Source organism: Leopardus geoffroyi, chromosome C2, assembly GCF_018350155.1.
Source record: "Leopardus geoffroyi isolate Oge1 chromosome C2, O.geoffroyi_Oge1_pat1.0, whole genome shotgun sequence".
Classification (NCBI taxonomy): domain Eukaryota; kingdom Metazoa; phylum Chordata; class Mammalia; order Carnivora; family Felidae; genus Leopardus; species Leopardus geoffroyi.
The window spans coordinates 129,501,382-129,513,453 of NC_059333.1; the positions used below are offsets into that span (position 1 = coordinate 129,501,382).

At 47.5% G+C, this 12,072-nt stretch overlaps 1 protein-coding gene across 1 annotated transcript in view; it reads right to left on the minus strand.

The window, feature by feature from the left end:
• Nucleotides 1–613: 613 nt before the first annotated feature.
• The window catches only part of BFSP2 (beaded filament structural protein 2), a 68,921-nt gene continuing 57,462 nt past the window's right edge, over nt 614–12,072 (minus strand). The window contains exons 5-7 of the mRNA XM_045503610.1: nt 10,271–10,402; nt 3,529–3,749; nt 614–889 (exon numbers count right to left, since the gene is read on the minus strand). Coding sequence (XP_045359566.1) covers nt 886–889; nt 3,529–3,749; nt 10,271–10,402 — 357 coding nt within the window. The 3' untranslated portion in view covers nt 614–885. The remainder of the gene's footprint in view (nt 890–3,528; nt 3,750–10,270; nt 10,403–12,072) is intronic.

Sequence of the window (12,072 nt, forward strand, 5' to 3'; positions counted from 1 at the left end):
AGAGCCCGCGGTAGGACACAGGTGGTGGTTTCAGTTTTAATCAGAAGGCGGGGAGTCTTGCCTAGGTAGGGGCGATTCATGAACCATATTTGGGTGGGCTGGGTCCTGAGAAGGCTGGGGGAAGGATCCTGGAAGAAAAGTCCAAGGCTGCAAGTGGGATAGGCAGCCACAACATAATTAATGCCCTCCCCCACAAGACTTAAATTGAAGTACCCTTTCAACTGATTGAGAGATAATCTGCCAATCACAGTGGACTGTGTGTGTCTGCACGTGTGTGTCTGCACGTGAGTGCCTGTGCAGAGTTTAGTCAAGAGATCTGAATGCTCTGTGATCATGATATATTCGATAAAGTACCGCACCAATCCTCTCTCTAGCAAGAGTGATATTTTTGCCCCAAATTGGGTCAACCCGGCATGCCATGAGCACAAGCCTCGCCTAAGCAGTGCGTTTATGTCCATAAACCCAAGAGCACCTGGCCCTTCGATGACGAGGCAGATGGCGTCAAGCTCAAGGACTCTTGCAGAAGCCTTTAAGAATGCCTCCATGAGCAAAAGCCAGCCAGGTAATGTGATATCCATTCCACCTGACAGTGGGCCGAGCAAGGTGGGCAGACTGGAAGCCACACACAAAGCCTTTATTTGGAGAGGCACAAGGGAGGTTGATCAAGCTACAGACTATTTAAATTAAGGCAGAAGGATCCTCTCCACTTCCAGGATGCTTTTCAGATTAAGCCAAATCGACCAGGGAATCCAGCAGGGAATCCAGCTCAGGAGGGTAGGGTGGTGGTGGGAGTCTATGAGGGTGTGGAGGAACTCCTCTAGGAATTTCACTGGTCACTTGGTGAGGGAGGAAGCATTTCCTTTATGAAAAGAGGAAGTTTCTTCATTAGCTGAAACAAACAAAAAATACATACATGTGAAAGAAGTCATAGATGATGAAAATTAGTAAAGATATCATGGGAGGAGTATAGGACAGGAAAAAATTTGGCTTTTGGAGCAAGGCAGTTTGGGTTTCAACCCCCTGTCCCATGGTTATTAGATAATGTGACTTTGGGCAAATGACTTAAGCTCTCTGAGGCTTTGTTTCCTGTCTATAAAATGGGGAGAATGATGTCATCCTGGCAGTTTTGGGGAGAAATGAAGATAAAGAGCCTAAGACTATCTTGGCACATAGCAGGCACTCACTAAATGGAGTTCTTATATTCCTGAAGTACATTCAGCCTAACTCATTACTTTCTGTATATGTTTAAAACAATTTTATGTATTTATTCAGATGTTCATGGGCATTTGAAAAAATTAGCTTTCTTAGGAGCATCTAGCTTTTATAATCAATAGAAACCAATCCAATAAAAAGGCAGTTGGAAAGGAGCTGGGTGACATATTTTCCATTTGAAAGGAGGGAAGATTAGGTTGCCTCTATTCAGATCTCTTGCCTTCAGAAGAAAAATGTGGCACAGCACATTGGAAAAGCCAGGAGACCTGGGCTCTAGTCCCAGCTCTGCCTCCACCTTCCCGTGTGATCAAGGACACATCATGTTCTGCTCTGGGCTTTAGTATTCTCCCTGAAATTGAGGGGTTGGACTGTAGAATCACTAAGTTGTCTCTCAGAGCTGATATTCTATTCATTATTCAATGTATGTCTTGGAAGGGGTGTTGGAGGGAAATACAGAATTATGATAAAATAAAGGCTTGGATTTCCTTAAAGAGCTGGCAAGGAAACTGAGCCTCAAGACTTATGTATATGCTCCTAGAATTCTTATCCGTTAAAAAAAATGACTGCAGGGGAGCCTGGGTGGCTCAGTCTGTCAAGCGTCTGACTTTTGATTTCGGCTCAGGTCATGCTCTCAAGGTATGTGAAACTGAGCCCTGCATGGGACTCGGCACTGACAGCGTGGAGCCTGCTTGGGATTCTCTCTTCCCCCCTCTCTCTCCACTACTCACTCTTTCTCTCTCTCTCGCTCTCTCTCAAAATAAATAAACATTTAAAAAAGACTGTATATACACATATGTGTGTGAGCATACACATACATACACAGATGTATATATGCCATTCCTATCCCTTGTCTCTCTCCAGTATGGAGGCTGGAAAAGCTAAATCATTGCTTTCCCAGCATCCCTTGCAGGTAGGAATGGTCACATGAGCAGGTTATGATCAGTGTGATATAAGGAAAATCCACTGCAGCGCTTCTCAAAATGCTTTTCTTTCACTGATAAAAGAAAAGAGCCACAAACGGAAAAGATTTTTTTGTCGTTTCCCTCTTCCCTCCCCTTCTTGCCGTGAATGTCTGGAGCTGTGGCAGGCATTTGGCAACCATGGGTGACAAAATGAAGACAGAAAGCCAATATATCAGGGATGGTATATCAGAAAGATGAAAGAGCTTGGGACCTTAATGAAATCATTGAGTAACCTACACCACCTTATTTCTGGAACTCTTAGATAAATGTGGTTTATGCCCTTGCTGTTCAAACTGTGGTTTTTTGGGCCAGCAGTTATGGGCACCACCTGGGGGTTTTGTTAGACGTGAAGACTTTCCTGCCTTACCCCAGACCTGGTGAAGCAGTGTCTGCATTAAAAAAAAAAAAGTCCCCAGGTTGTTCTCTATCTTTAAGAATCTGTTTTTTTTTTTTGTTTTGTTTTGTTTTGTTTTTCTCTTTTTATCTTTGTTCATTTGCTTTTGTTCTTAAATTCTACATATGAGTGAAAACACAGACTCTTACATACAGAGAACAAACTGGTGGTTGTCAGAGGGGAGGTGGGTGGGGGATGGATGAAATAGGCGATGGGGATTAAGGAGTGCACTTATCTTGATGAGCACTGAGTGAGGTACAGATTGTTGACTCCTTATTTTGTACACCTGAAACTAACATAACACTATGTTAATTATACTTCAATAAAAATAAAAGATGCCCAGGTTTTGGCGTTTTAAGTGCACATGAAAGTTTCAGGAGCATTGATTTGTGGACCCACTAATGAGGGTCTATTACATTCAGCTGAAAGTATTCCTAACAGACATCATGTGTGTACTCAGTATGTATGAACACATAGAGGTATGTCTGTGTGCATGTGTGTGTCCCTGTGTGCCTGCATTATGTGAATATATGAACAGAAAAAACCCTTCAGGGACCTAGGCTGTGGAAGTGTGTGTGTGTGTGTGTGTGTGTGTGTGTGTATGTTTGTGTTGGGAGTTTGAGGATGATTTCTTTTTTACTACCTTTTTAAAATGTTTCTTTATTTTTGAGAGACAGAGCATGGTGGGGGGGGGGGGGGAGGGGGGAAGGGCAGAGAGAGAGGGAGACACAGAATCCAAAGCAGGCCCCAGGCTCTGAGCTGTCAGCACAGAGCCCCACCAGGGGCTCGAACTCTCAGACTGCGAAATCATGACCTGAGCTGAACTTGGACGCTTAACTGACTGCACCACCCAGGCGCCCCTTCCCCTAGTTACTTCTCTAGCGTTCGAAAAACGTTTCATTTCAAACCCATGGGCATGTCTTCTTGTCACTCACGGGAATCTGGAAGACGGGGGCTTACCAGCTCTCCTCCCTGTCCAGCAGGGCGTGGTAGGACGCCACGTCCCTCTGCAGCTGGGCTTTGTGCGCCAGCAGATGCTCTCGAGCCTGCTGCTGCTGCTCCGCCTCTGAGCGCGTCTCCCTGAGCTCCGCCTCCAGCCTGCTCACCACGGCGCCCAGGTTCTGCAGCTCGATGTCGTGCCAGTGCTTGGCGTCGTGCAGGGTGTTCTCCAGGCCTCGTTTCTGCCAAAGAGAGAACGCGGGTCCGAACCCGAGGAGGCCGCAGGCAGGGCCCTTGGAGAGGGAGGTGGGTGGAGCTGTGGGAGGGGCTGGCATGGCCCCGGGCTGTCCATTTCTCCCAGGACAATGGCTTCGCTGGCTCCCCGGGGGAAATGATGACTCTTCCTGGGGAGGCCAGACTCTTGTTTGGTCTGATTCACTGAGCCTTCTGATGGGGGGTGGGGGGAGGAAGAAAGAGAAGAGGGGAAGGAGAGGGAGAAAGATGAGGTATAGTGATGAGACAGAATGAAAGAGTCAGGAGAATAATGAGGGGGAAAAAAAAAAACGGGAGTGAGAAATTGACACACAGGTACACAAGGGGGAGGCAGTTTGCAGGTGTTTTTCAAAGAAATCTTGCTCTCTGAACTGCCTCTGGGCCTTTCTGCCCGTGATTTCTCACTCCCTGGGGGGCCTTTTCCTCCTCCACTGCTGAAACCCCATCCATTTTTAAGCTAAAAAGCCTTTTCCTCCAGCATTCTTGCCCACATTGCCAGAGTTGGCATGAGTGTCTCTGGCCTTTACACACTCAGCATTTTTTCTTTAGTGTGTTACTATCACACCTTGGCTAAGTTCTCTTCCCCTTGCTGTCCCCTCTCTGTGGGCACTCCACCACCCTCTCCTGAGTCTGTTTCTCTCTGAGCTGTGCTTCTCCTGTCTGTGTTGGTTGGTCTCTGCCACACTCATGATTTTAGTTGTCTCTCTCTCCCGGTGACTCCTGCATTGATATTTCCAGCACAGACCTCTCCCCCGAGCATAAACCTGCTCCTGAACTTCTTACTGTAAATATATACAATCCATGGGCATCTCAAATCAAGGTGTCCACAATGGAGCCACCGGCTTCCTTCTGAACATGCTTGCCTCTCCTATTCTGTGCTTCAGCTGGTGAACTCACATGGACTAGAAACCAGGGAAAGAAAGGCATGTCCCTAGTCTTCCCTCCCTCCCCAGTTCATCATCAGTGAATTCTACCTCTTGTATATTCTGAAAAATTTTCACATCCGTGCTCACTCCCCACCAGCCACAGGTGCCCAGGATGGATGCTTATCACTGCTCCCCTGGGGTAACCTCAGTAGCCTGCAGCTGGTCTCTTGGTCTCTAGCCTCCTGCTTTCGCACTCCCCACAGAGCAGCCATACATAGTGCTCTGCCTGAAGTCCAAATCTGGGTGTGTATCTCTTCTTCCGTCTCATCTGGATCATTCTTACTCATCCCCAAGTCCAAGCTCAGGGGTCACCTCCCCCAGGAAGACTTCCTTGATAGTCTCTTACCCCATCCCCCCCCTCCCCCCCAAGGTTGGGTTAGGGGCACCTCCTCTGGGTTTCCACAGCTGCCCAAGTACATGCATGCTCTTGAACTTGTAATAGTGGGCTGAGCTTCTTAGGGGCATGTCTCCCCTACCGGAGAGTGAGCAGAAATGAAATTTCTGTAACCCCAGTGATAAGACAGAGGCTGGCACAGAGTAGGTGCTCATCTGGGTGTGTTGCCCAGGATGACAGCACTATGGTTACACTTATTGCCCTACCTGTCTCCCATATACCAAGTGTTGCAGACCATAGGGCTGACCAATAAACACCTTTAAAAAACTGCATGCGTCTGTCTTTAACATTTTTTAATAGTTGTAATTATGGTGTACCTATAATTTAGCATCTGACTTTTTATACAACACATAAGAACAGATAAATATCTTTTCAAATTGGATTGAATAAAATCTCGATGAAGCAACTTTCTGTTGTTTCTCTTCCCTAGGAGGAGATTTTTCATACCTTTTTGATGACTGTGGTTGAAATGGAGGATTGTTGGCCATGATGCCATCTTGAATCATGGCTCCTGTTAAGCAGGGGCCACTATTATCTTATTTAAACTATCTTAATTCCATTGGATATGAGGATATTGAACCAGATTCCCATTCTAGGTACATTTACAGGTGGCAAAAAGGTGACTAATAGAAAATAAATCTAGATCAGTATCTGGTCTGGGGTTATTATTTTGGTGAGATCTGAGAACTGCTCCATGGCAATGAGGATGCAGAAATGGCCACCTGCACATTGAGAATCACTTGTTCCACTCTGGGTTTTCTCCCTTTGTTTATCAGGAAATTGCTTGGTTTGGAGTGTTTATTGTTGATGTTGGACCTGTAACACCTGTTATTTGGAAAAACCTTTTATGGAATCATGTTTGGATCATCTGTCTACAGTTTCTGCTCCATGTTCATGGGTGACTTCTCCATGTGGCCTGGGGTTTTCTCTGATGACTTAGGACCCATTGCCCAAGGTGGGTTCATAGGAACCCCTATCAGAGGTCTTCTGTCTCTTCCATCCCACCCTCAGAGTCACAGTCCAGCTTCCCCACCTAAGTCCCTGAAATCCTGGCCTGGTCCTCCCAGAGACACTTGGGCTTGGGTGATGGCAATCAGGCCACTGATGCACATCTCCTAACTCTGGCCCCCTCAGCCACACAACACCAGCAAGCAAAATGAGGTCACAGAAGCAAACTTATTCCCCAGTCTCTGGAGATTTGAAGGGACTTCCTTGAACTGCTAAGCCCTCCAGAAAGTAAAATAGTGACCTTATGTGATTTCTGGCCTTGAATCCCATTCCTGGTTTGAGTTGACTGAACACAGAGCTCAGTAGGCTTTAAGCACCATCATTGGTGTCTGGCTGCCAATATAAATAGGGCCTTGTTGGCAAAGGGGACTGAAAGTGTCTCCACCGTGGCTGTCTGAGACTTCTATGAGTGCAGGTTGCTCAGACTGAGGATAACGGGGATGGCTGAATGAGCAGAGCTGTATTTGAAAGCTGCAGGAAAGTGTGCTACTTATTCTGGCTTAGTCTGTGCTCCCAACCTTGCCCACAAGGCCCAGTGACCAGAACTCTGATCTACTCGAGGCAGCAGGGGACAGAGGCAGCCTGTCCTGGGTCCTGAGCACCACCAGCATGTCATTACTCTTAAGACTTCTGGTTGCGGGGGTGTGAATTTTCTTCCCATTTGTTCCAATAGTTAGGACCATGGGGTTTAAGTGAGGTGATCGGATGATGCCAACTTGGGATTACTTTGCCAGTGGTTATAATAATTTTACAGTGATGATCAATAATAGATACATATATCGACTGCTCACTCTGTGTCAGGCACTGCGCCAAGGGCTTGACCTGCATTGTTTAATTAATCATCCCAATGACTTTATAAAGTAAGTTCTGTTAGGTCCAGTGGTAGATCACATTTCCAAAGGCAGTTATAATCATTATCTCCATCCCACATGTCCTTTCGCTATGTGACCTTGCCACTGCCTCATCAAGAGGTGGTGTTTATTTCTCTTCTTGTGAGATCTGGGATGGTCTGTGCCTGCTTAGACCAACAGGATTCTGTATAAGTGACATTTAGGGACTTTCAAGTCCAGGTGTTAAGAGGCCTGGGAGCTTCTGTGCTCACGCTCTGAGGGAAGCCGCTTCCATGTCAGATGTCCAACTATATGACTGCTATGATTTGAGGAAGTCAAAGCCAGCCACATGGAGAGGTCACATGGAGGGAGAAAAAGAGGCACATCTGGGGCACCAGATGTGTGATTTGAAGCCATTCCTGGATGGGCCAGCCCCAGCAGATGCCACATGGAACGGAGAAGAGCTGTCTCTGCTGGACTCCACCTAAATTGCAGAGTGAATGAACAAATGATTTACTGTTGTCTTCGGCCACTAACACGGAAGGGAGCTATGATAACCCAAATAGATCCTCACCCTGCAAGTGAGAAAACAGAACCTTAGAGAGGTCACGCAGCTAGTGAATAGAGTCAGGATTCCAGATTCCAGAGTCTGGTACCAACCCCCAATCCCATAGGCCTACCGTGGTCTAGTAGAGAAACAGAGCCAGAAGGGCTTGGGTCCTCCACTTGTTACTCGTGTTAATGGGCAAACCCCTGAACCACAGTTTGCTCTTCTGCAAAATGGGAATGTCAGTCATAGCCCACCACACTTCTCAGTGTTTCTATGAGGGTCTAAGGGCAGAATGCTTGTGAGTATGCTCTCATTGCTACTGGTATCACTTTGAACACTCACCAAGTGCTTTGGGGACATAAAGCTAACTAGACATGGTCTCTGCCCTGAAGAAGTTAATGTGACATCAGAGGATCAGCTGATATACCACACGAACCACAGGGCTCTGAATGTGAGTGGGTGGCAGGTGGAGAGATCACCCCAGCTGTGGGAGTCAGGATCTAGGCTCTTCACTGGGAAGCATTGGCAGGTCTTCCACTTCACCTGTGCCAAGGGTGTGTGAGGACAGGTAGAGTGGGCAAGGCTGGGGAGGGGTCTCCTTCCAGTCATGGGAAGAACATGTCCAAGGGCTCAAGGGTAGGAGAGCAAAGGGTGAGTCCTGGGTATCTCCCTTCCTATGGAATCTGGGCTGGTCTCTGAATGAAACCCAACCTGGGTGGTGCTGGAAGGTCTGGCAAAGGAAGCCTTTCTGCTTTACCCCCAGGCAATTCCACCGAACATGCAGAAGAGAGGGGACAGTAGATAGAGGAATGTCCCAGATGGGGCAACAGTGGACAGGTGAAGTTTACTGAAAGGAGGAGAGGATGGATAAAGCTTTAGAGGTATTTCGAGTTTGGAAAAGGAAGACAGAGCCCTCGTGTTGGGGGACCTGAATCTTACCTGCAGCATGGTGGTGACAGCATCTGCTGAGGGACATTGTTGAGGGCAGGCTGGGACTTGCTGAGAATGGAGGCTGCTGGGAGGACCTGCTCGGGGGAACCAGTACCCTCTGCTGTGTTCAGTCATTTGCACACAGGTTTTCTCTTACCCGTCTGTTATGAGTTTTTAGACAACAGGAACCATCCACTTCCTGTTTGCATCCCTGGGACCTGCCTCAGGGAGGGCTTAGCACACACGAGGCGGCCAATACACGTTTGGAATGTGTGCTGAGTGATGAGCCACCTCTACTCAGGTGCGATTCATCCAGGATTTTTTGATGATGTGGGGTTGAGTGTATGTCCCCCACATTTTGCCTGGCACTTTCTATGACTGGAAGAGTGGCAATTTTGACAGCCACATGAACACCTGGGGAACAAACGGCAGCCCCTTAACTGTGCTTAAAGCAAGTTGGGCAAAGGGCAGCACCCCTAACATTAGCATCAAGGGTTATGGCAAGTGAGTAAAACTGATTACAATAGAATTCACATAGCTCTGAGTAAATAATGCAATGTCTTCCAATTTTTTGGCTAAAGCCACATTGCTCTAGGCTGTAGCTTCCTGATTTTTCTCACCTCAAATCCTTTTCTCACATCCCCTTGCACTGACCCAGATCCCATCACAGGATGTGTGGGAGAGCAGAGGAACGGTGAGATGTGTGTCGTGTCGTGCTGTGGCATGGCAAGACTGAGCATCTTCCTGAGCTGACTGGGCACCATGTGACCTTGTTGGCCAGAGGACATGGACCCAAGTGAACTGAAGACGTAAAGGAGGGGAGCTGGGGGTGATGGGATCAGCTTGGCCACAGGCAGTGAAAAAGTTGTTTCTGAGGGAATCAACTAGAATAAATCCTTGTGCTAACTTCTTGGGAGGTGGGGCTGCTGGTTTGGTGTCGGAACTGATTTGGGTGGCAAGACTGAGATGGGGGTGTATGGGGAATGGTAGAAGAGAGGGGCACTAACAATAATATTGGAACTTCCACAAGGCTTGAAACTGATGGGAGAGATGGGCTCCCTGGGCCTCAGTGGAGTCCAGACTACCACAGCTGCACAAGGATTGCATGAACTATTGCCTTTCATGCACTCCAGTGTGGACAACAGGCTTGTGGTTCAGATCTAATAATAATAATAATAATAATAATAATAATAATAATAATAAATAATGCAAGAGATCTTTCCACAAACCCCAGTGAGTCTGAGGCGCTTACTAGGTGTCTTAGGTTTGGTTCCCCAGAAGCGAAGCCTGAGGTAGGGATCCTGGTACCTGTAAATAATTAAGGGGTTGTTCTCAAGAAAAGGGGGGGCAAGGAAAGCAGTATAGAGCAGAGGAAGGTGCTAAGCCAGGAGGTAGTCTCAGCAGGAGACTGGGACAGCCTGATCCCACAGAGAGCTTGGAGTATGAATTACACTGTAAAACCTACTCGCTTGGAAGCAAGTGGGCTGGACTTTTAAACCCCATGTCAGCCGTCATTGGCTGAGGGGGGTGGGGGTGGCGGGCCTAACCTTCTGGGCCAGGTGTCTACTGTTTGAGGACAATTCCCTGGAGAAGTGGGGCCCCTGAAGAGGGACTCTGAGGATATCAGCGGCCATCACTCACAGCAGCGGCCTTGTGTAGGGTATTTCAGTGGGGCACTAACAGCGTCTACTATTCTTGTGATTCTGTATCAGAGGACCCTTTCAGGACTCAAAACTCATGCTGTGAAATGGGAATCTCTTGCAAACTCTGACCCACACGACTACGACTAGGGTTCAACAGTTGAGAGTTAAAACTGACATAAGAAACGCCAGGCTCCTCCCGGCCCACTCACCAGGGCCCGCAAGGATTCCGTTTCAGCCTGGAGGCTCTGGACCTGGCACGAAGTGTTGTGCAGCTCCAGCCTGAGGGCGGCGGCCAGCTTCTCTTCCTGGGTCTGCGCCATGCGGGCCATTTCCGCCTGTTGCTGTGGAGGGTCAGGTGTCCGCGTGAGCAGGGGTGCGTGGAGAGCCCGAACCTCGCTTTCCCTCTCGCCCTTCCCAGTGACCACTCCGCTGCATGTCACTTAGGGCAAACAGCTGGCAGATTGAAATATCCCCCTTTTTCTACAGATGCCCCCACCGATTCGTATCCAAGCATTTACTTAGTTTGAACATATAATGCATGCAAATAGAATAAAATTCAAAATATTTTTCTGAAGGATTTATAGGAGAAAGTCTCCTTTTGTCTCTATGCCCTAATTATCTAGTTCTCTTGTTTCCAGTTTCCTATACCTCTTTCCAGAAATATTCCATATATTTATAAGTAAATAGGTATGGTCATCCCCCATCCTCTTGCTTTGGTACTTAATATATCTTAGAAAATATTTTCTACCAGTATATATAGATCAATTACATTCTTTTATTAAAAAATGTTTTTGGGGGGGTGTTTATTTTTGAGAGAGAGGGAGAGAGTGTGAGTGGGGAAGGGGCAGAGAGAGACGGAGGCACAGAATCTGAAGCAGGCTTCAGGCTCCGAGCTGTCAGCAGGGGCTGTCGCGGGGCTGGAACTCATGAACCTTGAGATCTCGAGCTAGGCAGAGGTCAGATGCTTAACGGCCTGAGCCACCAGGCACCCCTCAATTACATTCTTTTAAACGGCTCCATAGTATTGCCTTGTTTGGAAGCACCTTAATTATTTAGAAGCCCTTGCACCGATGAGCACTTTGTTGCCAGCCTTTGCCTGTTATAAACAATGGTGTGAAGAATGGCTTTATAACCCTCGTTTTCCACATGGGCGTATCTCCGAGGGGGTAAATCCTTGCAGTGGAACTGCTGAGTCAAAGGGCATGCATTTATCATTTTGAGTAACGTTGCCAAATTGCCCTTCAGAGAACTTCTAACTCTGTCCAGTACTGTAAGGCAGTGCCAACTATCCCCACACCTGCTTCAGACGAGGAGCACTCCAACTTCTCTGACAGCCCCTGTTTCCTCATAAAAAGGAGTCTGGCCACAATTGTGAACACAGGGGGAAGGTCTGTGTTTCGAAATTTCTCCCTGAGTGAGATGGACATAGTCTGGTTCTTCCCCATACTTTCAGTGGAGTAGGTCATCGCTCCCCTTTTCTTTGTGCTGGAGAACAGGGAAAACTAGAGGTCACCTACATTCATCTGAGAGTAGTCTAAGGGTTATCTCTGAGCCAGTGATATGGGAGAAAACACCTGTTTTCTCTCCTACGTTACTGGCTGGCTGGGTTAGCCATTTTTACTACATCTGAATATTTATTTATAGGGTTATGCAAAAATAGCCCAATCTAACTGACTAAGAACACCCAGGTCAGAGGGCTCATATCTCAGGAGTAGTTCTTTCTGTGTGAGGGCTATAAAGCCCTCAACAAAAACACCCATTAAAGAAAGGTCTGGGAGGGGAGCCTGGGTGGCTCAGTCGGTTAAGCGTCTGACTTCACCTCAGGTCGTGATCTCGCGGTCTGTGGGTTCAAGCCCCTTGTCGGGCTCTGTGCTGACAGCTCAGAGCCTGGAGCCTGCTTCAGATTCTGTCTCCCTCTCTCTGACCCTCCCCCGTTCATGTTCTGTCTCTCTCTGTCTCAAAAATAAATAAAGGTTAAAAAAAATTAAAAAAAAAAGAAAGTTCTGGAATT